Source organism: Chrysemys picta, chromosome 3, assembly GCF_011386835.1.
Source record: "Chrysemys picta bellii isolate R12L10 chromosome 3, ASM1138683v2, whole genome shotgun sequence".
In the NCBI taxonomy this organism is placed as follows: Eukaryota; Metazoa; Chordata; order Testudines; family Emydidae; genus Chrysemys; species Chrysemys picta.
In genome coordinates this window covers 56,578,400-56,598,269 of record NC_088793.1, presented here as the reverse complement: position 1 = coordinate 56,598,269, position 19,870 = coordinate 56,578,400, and the positions used below count along the sequence as shown (strand labels likewise).

The 19,870-nt window shown below is 37.8% G+C and overlaps 1 protein-coding gene across 8 annotated transcripts in view; it reads right to left on the bottom strand.

Moving 5' to 3' along the window:
- Positions 1-874: 874 nt before the first annotated feature.
- The window catches only part of ADGRB3 (adhesion G protein-coupled receptor B3), a 602,553-nt gene continuing 583,557 nt past the window's right edge, over positions 875-19,870 (bottom strand). For 6 of the 8 annotated variants that reach the window (XM_008178161.4, XM_008178164.4, XM_008178166.4 and 3 more), the window contains 4 exons: positions 13,978-14,013; positions 4,997-5,101; positions 3,472-3,603; positions 875-1,686 (listed from right to left, as the gene is read on the bottom strand). In XM_008178161.4, coding sequence (XP_008176383.1) covers positions 1,498-1,686; positions 3,472-3,603; positions 4,997-5,101; positions 13,978-14,013 — 462 coding nt within the window. In that variant the 3' untranslated portion in view covers positions 875-1,497. The remainder of the gene's footprint in view (positions 1,687-3,471; positions 3,604-4,996; positions 5,102-13,977; positions 14,014-19,870) is intronic. The other 2 variants (XM_005280089.5, XM_065587942.1) reach the window with 1 other exon arrangement.

The window sequence follows — 19,870 nt, the reverse complement described above, 5'->3', positions numbered from 1 at the left end:
AACCTGCAGAGCTGATCTTGAAAGTTGGAAATTTCACAAAATCTGCTGTTCTGGAGAGACTTCCAGCATTTTGTAAGAATGTGTAATTTCAGCAGCATCTGTAGAGTATCTGTAAAGTAGAAAATAAGTCCTTTCCTGTTTTGGATTTGAGTCCATAAACAAAGATACAGATTCATATACAGGAATTAAAACCCCCTCATTCTTGGAAAAAGATTGTGTTTTTTTGGCTCATTTTTAGGTCTGACCAGAGTGACTTTACCAAATCACACAGGCAGGTTTGATAATCAGTGCCTTCAGTCTTTGCCTCTTGATTAATTGTATAGTTGGACCCCTAATACGAAAATACATTACGTTCTTGATTTATAATGTGAAGTGTATTCACTTTTATTTGACTAAAAAATATGTTCCTGAGTTTTTGATTCTTTATAGGTGCATAAGTCTTTCTTGTTTGTCATGCAGCAACAAGAGGCACCAAGTGGCTTTCTTCCTATTGTGTATATACACACAATTTAATTACTATAAATCAACATTTTCCTTGAGGCTTTGTGCATAATACCTTACTTGTTTTCTATTAGTTGTCTTTCTGCAACAAGACAGAAAAACATAATACTTGCATAATAGAACAACTGTAGCAGTATTCTGACAAGTCCAATTTACATGGTACATTGTTTCCAATGAATATCTGAGTAGAAAATACAGAACAGCTATACAAACCTACTATTACATTTGAAAATCATTAGCCTCGAAGGAATAATAACAGTATGCTATTAAAACTCAGAATACATTTTCAGTATCTGTGGTTTTAAAGAAAACTTTATAAATATGCAAATTGCAGATCAACAAATCCAAAATAAAATACACTAAAAAACTGATATGTAGACAAAAGTTTATTTACACCATACAACATTTTAAATATTTTATACACAGCTGCAGCAGAGAAAGCTACTCTGAGCTTTCCAGAGAAAACTGCAATAATAAAGATGTGAAATATATTATTCATATAAAAGTGAGATTATTACTTTATTGCATTTAAAGCAATGAAGAATGTAGCTCAACAGACATTCATTTAATGACAAAAACTTTGCTTTTATATTATAAAGTAAAAAGTGTAGTAATGGCCAAACAGACTGTTATAAACTTTAAAAACTGCATAAATATATACATTGTGCTTCATGGTGAAGTTTTTTGAAAACTAAACCAAATGAAGCTGTTACAACATGAATCGTTGCTTGAGGTTTATCTATAAAGATTACCTTACAAATCCATTCCACGGGTACTTACAACACACGATGGTAAGAATTGTACACCTGGTTCTCCACTAACTTTACTAGTGGGAATATATTGTACGAAAAAAAACCACTGACATTTGGCACATGAAGATCCTGACATAAAGTAGTCACAATGTTCAGACACAAATGTCAGGCTTCCCAAGTCTCTTTAGCGTCAGTGCAATGAATTCATTTTTGTTTTGTTTTCTTTCAGTTCATTTTGATTTTGTTAAACTTCTGTTTGAAAGTCACCTTCCTGCACATCTAAAGGCAAGTTCAGACACTTCTCCCATTCTGCTGGCCTTAGTTCTAAAGCATCTTTTGCCTCTGTATCTAATACGTTTATTGTGGTATAGTGTTGGTATTCATTCGTGTTTTTGAAACTGTCCCATGGAGCCTTGTTTGGTGTTGGGTTTTCCTGAGGACAGAAAAAAACAGGAAGAAAAAAATTAAAAGGAAGAAATAAATGATTTTCTGTTCATAATTTTGATCACTGAGGTAGCCTCATGGGATACAGAAGTCACTGAGAGGAAATGACTTTGAAGGGAGCTGAAGTGGCTGGTGTCCAGCATCATTCAGCCTGTACTTCTCTCTGAGCAGTCAGCACTTTGGAAGCCTCATCACCTGAGCTGCCAACTAAATCCTCTCCATCTAGCATCTGCCAATTCTGAATAGAGAATGGCATGGGGCATGTGGGCCAGCACTGAGAGCCATATTTTAATAACTACCGGTATGTTATAGAAAAGTAGGAGGAAATAAAGGAAAATAAGAGATTTTCTCTTGAATTATGGAATGATGTAAAATAGAGGTTGCTAGCATGGTTATAAGTTGGGATAACTTGATGATCTGCTTATGAAATAACAACAGTGGCCTGATTCCAGCAGGGGCTGAGAGCCCTCAACTCCTGTAGAGTACAATGGGAATTGATGAGAGTCTGTATGGTGGGATGAATATAGCCTGAGGTTGAAGGCTGACTATTGTAAATAAGTCCCGCAAATCATTTTAATGCCGAATTTTAAAATTTTTCACTTTTCAAATCAAATAATGGGATTTTTTTTCATATGTTTGAATGATCCTGAAATTGACTCTGTTATTTCTTCTGAAAAACAAAATCTTCAATTCTGTAAACGCTTTTTAATGCCAAAACATTATAGTCATGTGTACCAGCATCAACAGATTGACGTCAGCACAGTCCCAGAAAGTGGGTTTGTATTTATTAATGGTGGCTGCACAGTTAAGTTAGTAGAAGTAACACAAAATATCATGTGAGAACCACAAAATATGACTATTATTCCCACCTTTAATATCTATGGCAACATCTAACTGCAACCAGCAGTGTAATTTGCAGCTCATGTAGATGTACCTGTACTACTTTTAATCTACTTGGCTTGCAAAAATTAGAAGTGAGGATATGGCAGTGTGAGCCTCAGGATATGTCTACACTGCAATCAGACACCCGTGGCTGGTCCATGCCAACTGACTTTAGCTCGTGGGGCTCAGGCTAAGGGGCTGTTTATTTGCAATGTAGATGTTTTAACTCAGGCTGCAGCCCAAGCTCTGGGACCCTCTCACCTTGCAGGGTCCTAGAGCCTATGCTCCTGGAGCCCAGGTTCCAGTTCGAACCTGACCATCTACACCACGATTAAAAACCCCTTAGTTTGAGCCTCTCAGCCGGAGTCAGCTGGCATGCACTAGTCGCAGTTTAGACATACCCTAAGACTCACGCTGCCATGCCCTCGCTGTTGTTTTTAGCAAGCTAGATAGACTAAAGCTAGTGTGGGTATGCCTACATGGGCTGCAAATTACACCTTCTGTTGCAGTGTAGACATATCAGTTCTTAGGGATTAACTTTAAGAAAAATGTGTAGAACCTAGAAGTCATTTCTCACCAGATTTTATTCAGAAGGCATTTCCCAATAGGTAAGATAATTCAAAGTTTTGGATTTAAAAACAGATTTGCACAGAATCCTCCTGCGAGGGCCCAATGCCATATTCCTTGTGCATCTAAAATTCACATTGACTTCACCCTAAAGACTGCATAAAGGGACCCTAAGTGATATCAAGTTCTGAATACTTCATCTTACAGCGTTGATTAAAAGATAAAACATGGGTTTCTTTTGAAGATTTGAGTTTAAATACAACATCTTCAGCATATAAACACCCATTGATTTCAGTAGGCTTTGGAATAAGCCCTAAATATTCACCATTTGACCTCCATTTGGTTCCTGACAGAAATCGAAGGTCACGTGATTATGCCTCTTGTGCCTCCTAGAACAACACTGCTTCTCTTGCTGCACTGCAAATTTGTTTTCTGAATTGCAGTCTGGATGTTTGTTCTGGAAAATAAGTTTGGCCATAGAAATCATTTCTGAGAGATTTTGCTTTATAAAATGACAATCAGGCCAAGACAGCACTATAATTTGGAAAGCAGAAACCAATAATTATTTATTTTAGTCAATATATATAACTAAGGGTGCATTTAATATTCAGAAACAAAGCAGCTAATAAAAATTAATTATGATTAAAAGCATTGTCTACGTAGGACATACAATCTTTTACTTTTATTATAGATGGCACTAGTAGAGCTGTGCAAAATGTTTACAACAAAATGCCAAACCATACAAATTTCATCTGTTGTACAGATGAAACTTACACCATGTTTGTACATTATATTTTAAAAATCTTTCAAGAATGCTTCGCCAGTTGTATGGTTTGTATCAAAATCATATTAAATATGTAGATTTGAATGGTGCTGATGTGAAACCAGGTGAGATACAATGGTTTCAGCTAAGTTTTCCTTTGAGATTTTGAATTCATTAAAATCCCAAACACAAGGCAAAACTTGGATGAGGGAAAGATGGGAACTGGGTACAAATTCGCATAGATCATAGCTAAAGAAAATACTCAACAAACACCTGAGGAGCACAAATTCAGGGCCAGATTTCAGTTGATGTAAACTGGCATAGCTCCATTGGCTTCACATTGGCTGAGTGTCTGGCCCTCCAAGTTGAAAATATATAAAGGGAAACACTTCTAGTTTATTTTTAATGTGCACTTTTGAAATCATAATGATACTATGGCTGATTAATAAATGTGGCACAGTGAACTATTTGTTTTAATGAAGGAGAATCCACCATTCTCTGTTCTCATTATTAAGCATACCTAAATAAAGGAGGTTATTTTTGTTAGTTTTATTTTTGCTGTGCACAGACAATTAGGGTAAAAGTCAACTACAGATTACTGTATTTTTGATTTTCAAATGGTAAATATTTATAAATCTATTACAGCCCAGGAACGATAATACAGGACACCATATACTCTCAGAAGCATGTCAGCTGTGAGTGATTTTAGCTGAAGATATAACACATGATTTTGGCTAGGACAAGAAAACATTACACTAGCCATACTGCATTAATGAACTACTTTCTCGGTATAAATCCTTTAGGCTTGGTAGACATATACAGATTTTAAATGTGCTTCCTTCAATTCAATTACTTGTCAGCAATAATGATGTTGTGAGTCGTTATAGTCTAGTTATGAAATCTAATGAGTCTTGTCAAACATAAGAATACTGTAGATATCTTTGGTTCTCTGTCCTAGGGCTATTTAAGAGTAGTACACAATAACATTATCTTACCATAAAATGGTGTTACATAATCCATTTGCTTGCTTGCTAAAGTCCACAAACCAGTATATTTTAAATTCATAAGAAGATAACAATATACTTACCATACTTCCTGATTTTGGTACATCCCGAAATCTGTCCAGAGTCTGAAATTTCTGATTTAATTCCTGAAACAATTCCATGTGCCTCTTCCTTGTATGCATGACCTTCTGCGAAATGGAACATAATTGACTATAGTTGTAATTGAATCTGGCCATTTTTTAAAAAAAAAAGAATCATTATTTCCCCCAACATAATAAAGTAAATTGAATTTGGCAGGACCATCTTTTCCTTATAGACTCAGTAAATGGAAATGAATTGCACTGAGTCGCCTATCTTCTGTTTATAATGTTCTTCCTGTTCACAAAGTGTTGCTTTTACCCTTCCATTTACTGAATTGATGAAATCAGAAGATGTTTCTTTTGTGCTAGTCAGGAATGCGACAGCAGCCCTTCTGCAAGTTCATCAGTCACAAGTTAAAACTGTTTTCTAGATATGCATTCAGCATAGAAGAAATTAATATCTTAATTTCAACATGAAAGGAATAGTATCTACATCTTAAGGGTATATTTTTTTCTGAAAACAGTGGAGACAGAGCTGACATATTGATGGGGGAAACGAATTCGTCACGCTAATGCTATGATGAGTATGAGTTACTAATGTATATCACCACCTCTGAGTTGTGATTATGGTCCAAAACTCTATGCATTATAATTAAATGCCTTCCTGTCATTCACACCTCCCCAAAAGAAAGTTTAATAAATGCTAAAGTTGTGACATGTAAGGATAGATTTTCAATGTTGCATGTGTTTGTATTTGAATAGCATGAGTTGCTCAGCTGTGTAAATCCAATTAGCATTGTATCCATCTGAGTTTTGGGACATATTCTCTGCTGGTATAAAAGTGGCGCAACTCCACTGACCTCAGTGCAGCAGCACCAATTTACACCAGCAGAGCCTGTGGCCATGGTGGTGTTATGATATTCATGGAGACAGAATTGCTGTAGAAAGGATGCTACTCATGTTCAGTAGGTAATTTTCCAAAAACAGTATACCCATTCATTTTAGTAATTAATGAAGTATTAATTTCATGTTTTGGGCTAGCAAGAGTTAAATTTGAAAAAATAAGCAGTTTTTATGTTAAAAATGTGTAAAAGAATAACTTATGCATAAGGCTACATTTTAGTCCTGGGTATTTTTAATAAAAGTCATGGACAGGTCATGGGTAGTAAACAAACATTCACGACCCATGACCTGCCCATGATTTGTACTATATATCCCTGACTAAATCTTGGAGGGTGGGAGAGCAGCCTGGGGGCGCCTCAGGTGCTAGGGGGAGGGTGGTCCGGGGCTACCACGGGGGCAGGTGGCAGCACGTAACCTGGGACCGCCACTGGGAGGGAGTTGGAGGGGAGTTGGGGGGATATTTGGTGGGGCTCCTAGGCTCCCTACCTGGTTCCGCACTTCCCCGGAAGTGGCGCCATCCCCCTCCCTCAGCTCCAAGGAGCCCTCACCCCCTCCTGCACCCCAACCCCCAGCCCTGAGCTCCTTCCCACACCCAAACTCCTGCTGCTGGTGGGGAGGAATGCGCGGTGGCCCGAGACTGTCCCAGCAGCGGCTTGGGCGACTGGTCCAGGGGTTGCCAGATCTGCTCAAACAGCCCCCGGGCCAGCTGCATCGGCTGCTGCAGAAGTCCCAGAGGTCCTGGAAAGTCACAGAATCCGTGACTTCTATGACCTCCATGACAAACTTGCAGCCTTACTTATGCATATTTAGGAACTGTATGTGCCAGACGGTGACACAACCTTATGTGGGAGGAGAAGCACACATGTATACCTTGTGCCTCCCATCCTTTATGTGACCCATGCAAGTGCCATTCAAAATAGCAGTCTCCATACTGGCGGGAGTCTTCTATAATCATTATCTCCATGCCTGATTCTGCCACCCTCACTCACAGTGGATAACTAAATTAAGCACAATACTACTCAACATAGGGTGTTAGTAGATGGTCTTGAAACAATCCTTTAGCCCTGTGTTTTAATTATTTTATCTTCCATTTAGTGTTTATAAATTGTGTGAAAGGTTCCTGCCTTGTTAGCCATGCATTTTTACCAATGCTATGTAACAACTATATTATCTGTAACATAGCTACTCTGAAATTTAAGCATTTGTTTGATGACAGCTCAAGGAGCCACCTGAGTCCTGGAAATTGGCAACATTATTCACAATAGGCACATGAGATATCGCAAGCAATTAGAGACTGATTAACTTAAGATGAGTTGTGGGGAGAACACAGGAAACAATTTTTCAGGATTCAGTGAGAAATACCTTGCAAAACATTATTTAACTAGAGATAGCTGACCTAAACTCAGAAAGGGTGTCTCATTTAAGTGACTTGCTGGAGATTTTTGACGATATTACTGCTCTGGTAGACAAGGGAGCAGGTTCCATATACACAGAATTTCAAAGGCAATGTGCCACTTCAAAGGTTATTATTGGCTAAAATAAGAAGTCGTGGTATAGGGAATAAAACAAATTTTGCAGGTTAAAAAACTGGCACTAAACTGGGAAATAGCATATGGCTGTGAAATAAATGATGCCAGCTGGAAATTTTGTAATAGTGGGTAGGAAATGGAATGTACCAAATGTTACCTTTTTGATATTTGTCTGAAGTATTTGTTAAATAGCAAATATGAATAAAGCAAATACATCACTTACTTCATTATATAGTTCCTGAAAAGGAGCAAGTGGGAGGGGAAATTAATCATTTTCTGTGCAAGTCTGGCAGGTAAATACTTTAAAAAATGTTGTTGAAAGAAAAATAAATACAATCCACCTAACTGAAAACTATGGATATTTTCTACTGCTTTGTATTTTCATGGCTACCCTTCTTTATTCCCTTCTTGCTGGTTCGGTGTACATTTAAGTGTGTAAAGAGTAATTTACACTGTAAGCTTTATATAAATCAATTATAATCTTTACCTTTACTTCTTCCTATTTCTACTTTTTAATTCCTTGTTAAAATTCTCAGTTTTAACTATTTTTTCAAAAAGTAGACTGCTCTAGTATTCACTCTAGTGAATGCCCTGCTTTCTCTTCTATGGGACAACAAGCCACAAAAGGAGAGGAGTAATTCTGAGTTCAAACTTTTGGGTTTGTGCCCACTTTTCTATTGAGTGGGTGAAGTTCAACAGCCATGGAATAAGTCAGAAATGACAGATCATGTGAAATCTGTGTGGCATTTCAGATAGCCTCAAGATGTACTCTGGTGATTAAAGTGGTATAAGAATCTGAACAAGATATAATAAAGAGAAAGGGAACCCTTTCTTCTGCCCTGCTGCTTGACACCACAGGCTCATGCTTCCCCTGGACAGCATGGCTTCTTTAGCAGCCATTCTTCTGGGGATTATCACAACCACAACCACCCAGGAAGCCCCACCCATCCCCCAAGGCCTGGAAAGGGGGGAAGTAGTACAAGTTATCATTCAAATATATTAACTTGTGCCAGTTTCTCCCATAGTAAATGGGGGGAGGGGGAGAGTGAAATCCAGAAGAGAGAACCTGGCTCCCCTCCTCCATCCCCATCCATGCACTGTCCAAAGACCATGGTGCCCCTCTGAAGGGTCTTCCCTAGGGTTGGGGGACAGAGAAGAATGACACAGAGGCTGCATTTCTTCCTTGTGCATCTGCTTCTTTCTGCATGGAGTCCTATGATTTTATTCTTCCTTTCTCTGTCTCCCTTTTTCTCTTACTGTGCAAAAATAATATCCCCTTCCCACCCCCCGCCCTCCCCCAGACTGAATCAGTTTCTTCTTCCTGCTAGATCTTTATTTACTGTTTCTATCAAATTTTGACCCTCCAGTTCTTTCATTTTTCTCTTCCTTTGGTGCTGCTGTTTGACTTTCTTTCTGCTTATTTTTCTCATTTTCTTCGTTTTCCTTCTCCCTCTTCCTGGGCTTTCTCTGTTTTTGCTTCTCATCTTGGTGCCTCTGTGTGTGTTACCCCAAATCCTGCTCATTTACTGTACTCACCGAAAGAGAGAAGTGGCCTGAAAACAGGGCTGGGAGCTAGCAACTCCTGAGTTCCAGACCTAACTCTGACAGTGACCTGGGTAAATCACAACCTCTCCGCCTTGTATGCTATCAAACAAACTTGAGGGGGGATATACCCCATTCCAGCTTATACTGCTCAAACTAGCAAAGCACAAAGATGGGATGCAAAGACCCAAAATGAGGGACACAAAACATTTATGAATGCAGGAAAATTCAGTCCTTTAGTGGAAATAACTCTTTCTTTAACTTCACTTTATGAATGTTTGTTTCTGATGTAAATACATGTCTACAGTTTTTAGCAATAAAAGTAAGGCAACACCAAACTGGTGTGGAACATAGCTAGCTTTGGGAATAAAATGAGTAACATTCCACAAAATGAGGGAGTGTTGATAAATATGTTCCACCTAGTAGTTCTACCTACAATTACACAGTAGCTCCAGTACACTCATCGTTTAGACTACTGTACAAGTGACTTTCTCAGTTGCTGCACAGTCCATTGCAATGTGCAGTACTATTGTGACATGTGCCCCCTCCATTAAAGTTAAACGATAATAAACTTGTGACCTTCTGCTTTAAAAATCTGTGTCTGTGTTTCATTCTCCTGTGTGTCCTCATCAGTAACAGAGCCTTTCTCCCCATGGCACATCTATTATAGAGTTCTTTGGGGGGGAAAAGCAATTCCCATGGCATCTTTGTGACATACACTGTTTGACACAATTAGAATTAATTTTATTTGAACTGACAGCCATACACTGGTACTGAAATCTCAGTACAGTGGCAGCTCTGTAAAAGTTTTAGGGGAAAGCAGGCTATATGGCTAAACAGGGTGCCACATAGCTAGGGGCACCACAGCCAATAACACTAAGGGTTTTTTTTAAAACCAACAATATTTTTGAATGTGAAAATGTATCAAGGCCCTAGTGAATGTCCCTTATAAAGTAATATTCGACTGGTTTGCAATGGAAACCAGTGTGATTTGTGACTGCAGCAGGAACACAGACAGAATATAAAACTGGCTCTGTGTGACTTTATGTGTAAATATAAGACAAACACAACATTTTTTATGGACTGCACTCTGCCCTTGACTCCATAAGGTTCCATGCTGGAGGTTATGTATAGGGTGTGCGATTCAGTGGGAGCCCTGAAGAGAAATTCTGGCTGAGTCAATGATAATTCCAGTTTCACGGAAGGACTGGGGAGGGTGGTGATCCTAGAGTGGTAATGGCACTACCTTGGAAAAAGTTCTGGATTTGTAGGAGCTGGTGGAATGCAGAGCCACAGAGACTATCATTTGTGAGCATGCTAGACAGGGGCAAGCAGTATGCTCCTCAACTAGATTCTGGCCCTTCCCCCACCCTGAAGCACTAATGTATGGGTTAGCCAAAATCTGGATTTATTTGTTATATTCTATCCTTGTATTTTTTCTATGTGACACATGGATAAAATAGCCTGTGTGTAGGGGCTTTGGCACATAAAATAAGGGGTTTTCCTCTCTGAAGGACCAAAAGAATGAAGCAGGATATTTTTACTAATTACAGAGTATTGAGTGATGAGGTCTTAGGATGCATTAATGTGTCCAAACCCCAGAACTGCCTGTAGTTAGTACCACCAGTGACAGTTTGTGATGGGACTGCATGGCTGTGCATGAGTGAGAGACACACAGGACAGCTGTACAGCTACCGTAGCTTGTGACTGGTCATGCAAGAAGATTTCAGAGTTCAAAGAGATTATAAGGTACTTTGTAAAAACTAACAAAATATAGTATATATTTGGCAGTAATGCTTTCTGTCTACAAAATGAAACCCATATGTTTCAGCCAGTGTTAAGTCCCCCGTGTAAATAGTACTTTTAAGAACTATTAACTATTACATAACACTAAACTGTTTACAAAGGCAAAAGAAGACACAGTTGGCCTGCTCCTTGAGTCTGACCAGGCTCCTCTCAGTGCAGGGGGCGGCAAAGGTGGCTCATGGCTACCTTTTTGTCCCCTCCAATCCTGGGTGCACATTTGGCCCATAAAACCATTTAGGGCATTCTCAGGGCTATTCTAAGTTACAGTCAGCTGCAGTGGCCTCAAAGACAGAATGCATCAGCATTTTGGCCCACGACCCCACCTACCTCACCCCTCTGTCTTTCACCTAGGACCGTGAAGGAGGTTGGGTGGTTATGCCACCACTATGAGATTTCCCTATCAAGGGGAATCCTCAGGTGGCCACCCAGGTCAGCTTTCAGAGTGATGGAAAGCAGAGGTCGTGATCTGATCCAGTACTGACAATGAAATCTCAAAGCAGGGAAAGGATCTAGTTCAGCACTTCTACAATACCACAGCCACTGGCACAATATCATTGCTGTTATTATTATTATTTATACTGCAGTAATCCCAAATGGTCTCCATTAGGATTGGTGTCACTTGAACAGAGTAATGTACACATATAGGATTACACATTCCCCTTCCTGATGTTTTATATACAATGCATGTATATAATATGGTATTTAAAAAAATCTAGGCAATGCAGCAATTGCAAACAAAACATAATAAAAGATGTAAGCATCATATACACAATGTGAGTCAATTGAAAAAGCATTACAGGATAACTGATACTTGAGAACACAGATTGCATAGTATTGTCAGTAGTTATCTGGTGTTGGAATATGTTCCCTTGAGTGCTAGGATAGATGTCTTTGTAGCAGTTGCCATAGCGAATGTTCTCAGAGAGAACTGCACTGAATTCCTGACCTTCAAAATGGAATTGTGTGATTCAGAATTCTTTTCATTGCTGTGATTGTATAATTTCTGTTATGCTGTTTTTATTTAATTTTAGAATTGCTTTTCCCACCTTAGATTGTTGATGCATATTCTTCTTCCTTCTTTGAATGTAAGTATCCTCAAGAACATTAACTGATGCTCTTTTAATTTTAGTGTGCGTGTGTGTGTGTGTGTGTGTGTGTATTTCCAGAAAAAAAAGTAAGTTGGAGTTAAATTTGAGAGGTAGCTTAAAAAAATTGCAGGAATATTGTAATTATCCCCAAAATAAGTGTTGCACACCTATGAAATTCAGAGTTACTGTTAAACGTCAAAAAAATTCAAACATGCACAATTAATGCACTCAAATAATCTTAACTCCTTTAGTGACACCATGCAATAACAATAAAATTATGATTTTTTTCTGTTGTGGTCGAAAATTAGATTAAACTCATTGATAAAGAAAGAGGATTTGTGTCCTTTCATATTTTTTTCCCTCATATATCACCACAGGTCAGAACTGATTGGCTGAGTTATCTCAGATATTGCAGTGCCCCAGTTAAGGGTGATCTGAGCTGTTGACCTATGCTTGTCTACATTCTGTGTAAACATAAGACTTAGATACCACAATCATTAATAACAGCTTAATTACAACCTAATTTCTTCAAATCTAGTTTATACAAAAGATTTCAACAAGTGTTAACTATCTGGGAATTTGAAGGCTATATTAGTCTGTTATTAAGATCATTTGAGGGAAAACAAGGCCTGAAATTAAATTGTATTTTTAGTGGAACCATATTTAAATACATTTGAATTGACACTAATTAATGGATTCATTTGTAAATTCTGATACAATTCATTCTGTATTCAAACAGTAAGTGCTATAATTTTTGGGAGTACACACTGTATTTTTCATACATAAGACAGAAGTAGACTCCTTCCTCTAACTGAACAACTCAATTGCGTTAACTATGAGGCCTGACCAACTTGTCTTCATTGCATGGAGCATTCCTGAGTGAAACACTAAAAAGTATGGCATCCAATATATACTGTGCTTTAAAATTTTCAAATGTTAAAGATTTTCATAATTCAAATCATTTTGGTTTGGATCTCTGAACACATAATTTATTGCTTAGAATTTCACACTTTGATAGCCTAAAACTCGGGAATGCTCAGCATTATATACTGAATGGTTCAGAAGATGAGATAATAAAGGAACTGCCATAGTTTTTGTATCAGTAACTGCAGGCCAGATTCTGACTTCTGATCCAAGTTATGTTTCAATGCATGACTAGAAAAATCCACTAGACAATGATTTTTCAAGTCACAGTCGATATGTGGATCTCACTGGATATTAAAATTTGGTCCTAAGTATGTAAGGTTCTATGCAAACTGTGTGAGAGGCTTCACTGGAGAAACACATAATGAATTACATCAAATTATTAATAAGCATGAACAAGACAGCTTTTGCAAAAACCAAAAATCCATAAATCATTAATATTCTGCTGATTATAGAGTTTGACTATACAGAGTAGTCACTTAGAGCAACCATACAAATAAATAGGAAGATAAATACCTTCACCAAAATGTTTGTGCCTATAAATTCTTGCATTAACTAAACAACCAGAGCCTACATTTCCAACAAGGACTACAGATTTTGCATGTCTCAAATTTTGTGTATCCAACTTGAGACACCTAGGGGGCCTGTTTTCAGAGTGCGGTAGCTCAGCATCTTTGAAAAGTCAGGTCCCTTTAAGGTTTTTCAACTCAAGTACCCAAAATCACTGACCAGTTTTGAAAATTTAGGTCCCAGAAGCTAGAAGAATCCTAAAGAAAATGAGAGATTGGGCTCTCTCATATAGAGAATTTGTGGAAGGAAGCAGACTGGCTGTGACAACACCACTTATCAAACAAAAGAGATAAACTTTTTCAAATAGACAATTGTCATCTACGACCACTGGAGAAATTAATAGATGTACACAAAGGAAAAAATACGTGCAATTGAAATGGTGGAGAACTTAGAACAGAAGCCATGATGGTTCATTTGTATTATGCGGTGGTTCGATGTTAGAATGTTTTACAAGTAACTTTTGCCAAAGTAGTGTTAATGAAACTCCCATCATATATTATACTGCACCCATTTAAACCATTATATTAATATCTACTATATCATGTGGTTTAAACTGAAATTTCATATTAACTTTATATTACTATAGTTTTAATAAGCAGGAATAACTTAAACTTAAACTTACTTCAAAGTCAAGGTCCGAATAACGTGATTTTCTTCTCTGTTAAGCATCAGAAAAGGAAAGAAAATAATAGGTGTATTAACATGGGCTCTATTCATGCAATCATAGTCATTAGTTTAAATAACCCTGGTGTTTCCTTTTGAATATTTATATTAACGATTTCTTAAGAAAGATGTACTTTTTGTTTTAACAATTAAAGATTAATCTGTGATATGATGAACAGTTTGTTAGTTTTTCCTATGGAATAAGAGGAAATTGCATTTCACAGGGAGTTCTGCATGTAATCAGGCTCCTCATTCAGTAAGTTGTGTGGCTGGATATCATGATCTCGACTATATCTATCACTTTGGGATCACAGAGACACCCAGAACTTGGTTCTTCTCTCTCACCAGATTGATTTCAATATAGTTACTCCAGATTTACACTGGTCTTAGTAACAGAGGAATCAAGCCAATGGCAGCTATATCTTCCATACAAGCTTCAGCTTGTCTGCAATGATGACTTCGTTTGGAGAGAACAACTTCAAACTAGTTTACATTTCTGACAAATATTAGTCCAGGAATCTGAATGTAAAAGAAATGATTCTTCAATTGTGATGTATTTACTGTTATACAATACAACAAAATGTCATTTTGTATAGTATCTTTTACCTCCCACATTAACCAGGATATTTAAAGACTAATTGGAAAAAATGTGTCTCAGCACCAATAACAAAACAAAAAAACCAACAACCTAGAACAACAGTGGTAAAAAAATCAGAGAGACTATAATAATTCTAAAATGAACTAGTACCTCAAGAGATTTATATACCCCCAAAACACAAACAGGGCTCTCAAGGACTTGCAGACACTCAGAATATTTAGTATTATGTTTGGCTATGTGGTCACAAAAGGAAAAAGGCTCATTCGTGAGGTAAACTTTAGAGTAGTTGTCCCTAAAAAAGACTAGTTTTGAGACACAATTCAGTAATAAACCTGAATTCACTGAACTGCATGAATGAGGGTGCTAAATCAAATATAGTTTAGAGACCTGGTTTGCAAGAAATCATGATTTAGAAAAATGGAGGATTTAAAACCCATTTTGCATTTTGCCTGCAAGTCTGCTCATGGGCAGCACATGTACTCTGGCATTACCTATAAGCAGAGATGGGTGATTAGGTTTAAGCACATAACTCTACTGTTCACTTTAAACGTGAGCAAAACACTAAACCATACTTTACTGCAATCTGATTGGATAGATGTCACAGTAGCATTTCTGTTTTACATCATGTCTCCTTGGCACTGTGACTCAGCAGGCTATTTTGTGTACGTATCTCAAACAAAATTCTTCTGCAGTCCAACCAGAATGAGGACATTTATTTTTAACTGTATATTCAAGAATATTAGTTTTGTGCTTTTACTTTATAGTTTTCAGGGCTGCATATGGTGATCAGTCAGAGCCTATTCCCTTAAAGTCATCAAAGACATGATCTGCTGTCATAGGTCAGAGCAGCAATAGTGTTGTGCTTTGAGTTGAAGTCCATTAGAGTTCTGCCAATGACATCAACAGGTAGAAGGTCAGGTCCTATCAGCTATCACACTGGCAACACCAAACAATTTTAATGTTATTTTGGAACTGGCAAATATGTTTAAGGGCCTGATCCAATTTACATTGGAGTGATCAGGAGTCTTTACATTGACTTAAGGAATTTGGATCTGCTATCTCAGAAGCTTTTATTTCTGGATGCCACTATTTCTACTTCCATTTTCTCTGGTTCACATATGTGGTACAGTAAAACCAACACAAACTGCCAATCCACCTCAAGATTACTGGCATGTTTAGGTTCCATAAGTAATCTAATAACCTCAAAAATAGTTTCTTTCTTAAATCAACTAAAAGGATGATTTTCCAGGGTGGTTTCTGAGTTGGCTAGAGAAGAGGGGTTTGTATATGCACCTTTGTGGTCCTATAGATCTAGGCAACCATCTAGCTCATTCAACAAATTAAATTAATGGAAGTCAAAAGCTAATGAGATGGGGCTAATGAAAAAAACAAACAAACTGGTAGCCAGTGAATGCATAGCTTGATGAAGGTGGTCCATGGTGGATCTCTTCTTAGCGTAATTGCAAGTATTCACCAGTAAAACTGAGTATCAGTTTAATCAACATAAACTTTACAATGAGAGCCAGAGGGGTTTTCCAGGATCAGTGTTAGCTTCAGCTTCATGTAGTATCTTTTATTAATGATTTGGAAGAATAAGTAACCTTCGCATGAAGCAAAATATGTAAATAATATAAATTCAAACATATTGCAAAGAGTGAGCATGGAGAAGTAAAAACGAAGTCCTAGAGGGGTGCAAAAATTACAAAATCAGATTCAATCTAAAATATTGAACATGAAGGCATGCAGCTATTCAATGGCAGAAAGAGAGCTGGGAAATGGTAATGAGGAAAAAAGCCCAGGGGTGATAGCAAACAATGAGCTGGGTATCAATTTGCAATTCAATATGCCATCAAAAAAAGTCAAGGCTATATATACTGGCCCAAGGAGGTATAAGTCGCTCTCTATGCAACTCTGGTGATATCGCACCTAGACTATTGCATAAAGCTCTGGGCCTGTCAGTAATAGAAAGATGTCAATACATTGGAAACAATTCAGAAAAGGACAATGAAAAACATTCAGAGGCTAGCAAGAGTGATTTAAAAGGAAAGGGCAAAAAAGTTTATGTACTTTGGTGGAACAGTGGGTGAGGTGGTGGTGGTGGAGTTGGAATACATAATCACAGTCTAGAAGTATTTGGGTGTAAATACCAAATAATGAAAGAGGCTAGTTGGGGAAGAACTTGTCTGAGAAGTTATAATTCAGGAATAATGGGATGAAATTAAGGCAATTTTATACTGGTTATCAAGAAAGCATTCCCAGTAGTGAAGTTCATTTGACCAGGGAATAATCACCTAAAGGAAGCGGTGGGATGCCCATCAGTAGAGTAACTGAACATTAGGTTGGGCAAGGTGTTGGAGGAAAATACTGTAGAAAATATTCCTGCATTGACAGGAGGTGATCTGGTGGGTCTTTTCCATCTCTACTTTCTCTGACTATCTGATTTCAGAGATAAAACCCACATCACAGGAAAAAGCCCTTATATTATAACCAAAGTAAAATTCTGTGGAAAGGAAGTCTGCAGCAGCAATTCATTTTAAATCAGTTGTATTTTGTACTAATCGGGTATAGCTTCTCTGTATAATTCCAGAATAACTTTTAACTCTGTTCATTGGTGGAAAAAATAGAACAGTGCTGAAAGATAATTTCCATACACCAACATGCACTACTTTGCTGGCACCAGGAAGGCACTGCTCCCACTAAATGACTAATATAATCCCTCTCCATCTGTGTAAAAAAGATGAATTCCCGGTTTGCTTCTTATTCTAGTTTGCATTATACTGCTACCTGATTAATTACTTAAACTCCTGAAGAGATATTATGCAGTGCAAAGTATAATTGAAACCAGAGATATAATAGTGAAGGCTATCTCCATGTTTCCATTAATATAAATCCTTATTATCAGCAGTTGATAATTCACTCTGAGATTAAACGTGACATACAACATTGTAGCCCAAGGGAGGATTTTTTCTACCTACAAAATTAAAGGAAAATCTCTTTTGGCATTTTGGAGATATAAAAGTGCAGCATGAATAGAAGTTCTGATTTTTTAAAATGCCCATTCGTGTTCACGTTAGTGAAAAAAATAGCTTAGCTTTGAATACAAGGTTGTACAGGCTATTAGTCTTTAATACCAGTGAGTCATAAGGCAGTAATTTTGTGTGAAAAAAGTGCATAACCACATAAGTGTGGGAATTTTGAGTGCTGAATGTCTCCTAGCAATTTTAGCACAGAACACACTTGCAACACCCACAAGGCCTCATGCCCAGTAGATCAAAATAGCTGTGAACTAAGGCTCCTTTTGATAACAGCTCCTACACACACATTTACTGAATAGTCTATAAACACCTGTTTTGAAGCTGCTATGCTCTTTTGGGGAAGGTATAAGCATTTCTTAATTTAGTACATGACTGAAAATATGTATTTTTCTTAAATATCACATGCAGCTAAAATAGGTACATGTAAAACACTGTCTCAAATACATGTTATTCTCCAGGGTGTTGACTAGAATTCCAGTTCAATACACCTTCAATTACTGCCCTCTCGTTGCCTGGTTCAACTTCCACCTTTATAAAGGTTATATAAAATGATGTAGTGGCAGTTTTGGAACTGGAGGAACTCAAGATCCATCCAACAAATCAAATAAAGCAGGAGCTATAATAGACTTAGGCTTTCATTAAGTCTGAGAGTCACAGAACTGGCAAGCAGCACTGCTTCGGCACATGATGGACAATGGAAGGAGGAAAGAAAGATAAATCTATGTAAGGGTGGTCCTGAAAAACTGATGCAATCTGGGTGCATTTTAAAGCAGAAACTCCCATGATGCTCTTCTCATTCTATTCCCAATTATTGCTTCAGTTCTCATATCATAGGTCAAAAAGGACTTGAGACTACCTTATTGCTCCTAAACTGCTTGATGACTGAGTCTTTGCTTGACAAGAAATGCTGTTTTGGTGGTGTATTTCTTCTATCTCTTTCTTTCCTCTCGTGCTACCACATATGGTTTTAACCTTGTTCTTTAATTTTGATTTCAATGTTCTGTTTCTGCCTCCTTAATTTTAAGCCTCCCCTGAACTTCCCTTTCCCTTTCTGGTGTCTCTGACTTTGCCTTTCCTCTGTCTTCTCTTCTGTCTTTCCATTTATTATTTCCCTGCTTCAAGTTGTTAGCTCCTTCACTATCTTTTTAGTTCTCTCATATTTTCCTGTCTGTGATGATGCTCCCCTTCTGAGGCCCCACATCAGATCTTTGACTAAGGAGGCCTGGAAGGAGCTACCCTTTGGGATATGTTAATGCCTCTCATTAATGAGTCAGAAGTGATATTTTAGTGATATAACCAAGTGCCACCCACTTATGGCAGTGTGCCTGTCTCTATAGAAATTTCAGATTGAAGAATGAGGGACTGGGACCTGAAAAATGAATACAGGGGAATGAGAGATTGGGAACTGAATTCCAGTCATTTATGTGCCAAAGCACCACACTAGGTCCTCTCATTTAGAGGAGAATATTGAAAAGAGAATACAACAGTTTCTTCCTTGTCTGCCAAATTCTCTTTTAAATTAGAGTTGCTCCTTTTCTTTGACTGTTTATCCTTTTGTCATCTACCAGAGCACAGTCTTTCTTTTTCCTTGTTAATACAATTTCCTGCATGTTCTACTTTCATTTTTTTTTTTACAACTCTTACTCTCCTTTTTCCTTTTTGGTCTTTTTCTTTCTAAATATCCTTTTTTCCCTTTTCATTTGAAACAAATCAAGTACAGTGTTTCTTTCCTTCTCTGTATTCCTCTAAAAGAAGCAGCCGTTCCTGCTCCACTAAGATGCTCGTGCCAGTTCTCCCTGCATTTTTGGGGAGCAGGTGCTGTGCCCCTTCCGTAGATCTGCTGCTTCCTCTGCATTTAGACTTCCAACCCCCTCCTTCCCCGTTGTGTCAAAGTGGATGGGACTGCACTGGCTCACTTCAAAGTAATTTAGTTTTAATGAGCACAGCACTCTGAGTGTGCACTTTCAAAACAAAAACCATTCCAAAAGAGGACATTCAGAGTGCTTTCTTGATTAAAACCAAAACACTCTGAACTGAAGAAGCACATTGAAAGCCACTTTGATGCCCACTTTACAGCCAACTTTAATCCATGCATATGAAGAAGGTGCAGGAAATAAGCAAGACGTTAAATTATTCCCTGTAAGAACCACCATGGTGTACTAGTATGTCCGCCTTTGTCTATAATAACATCAATACTGTCTGGAGTGAAACCTCATTAG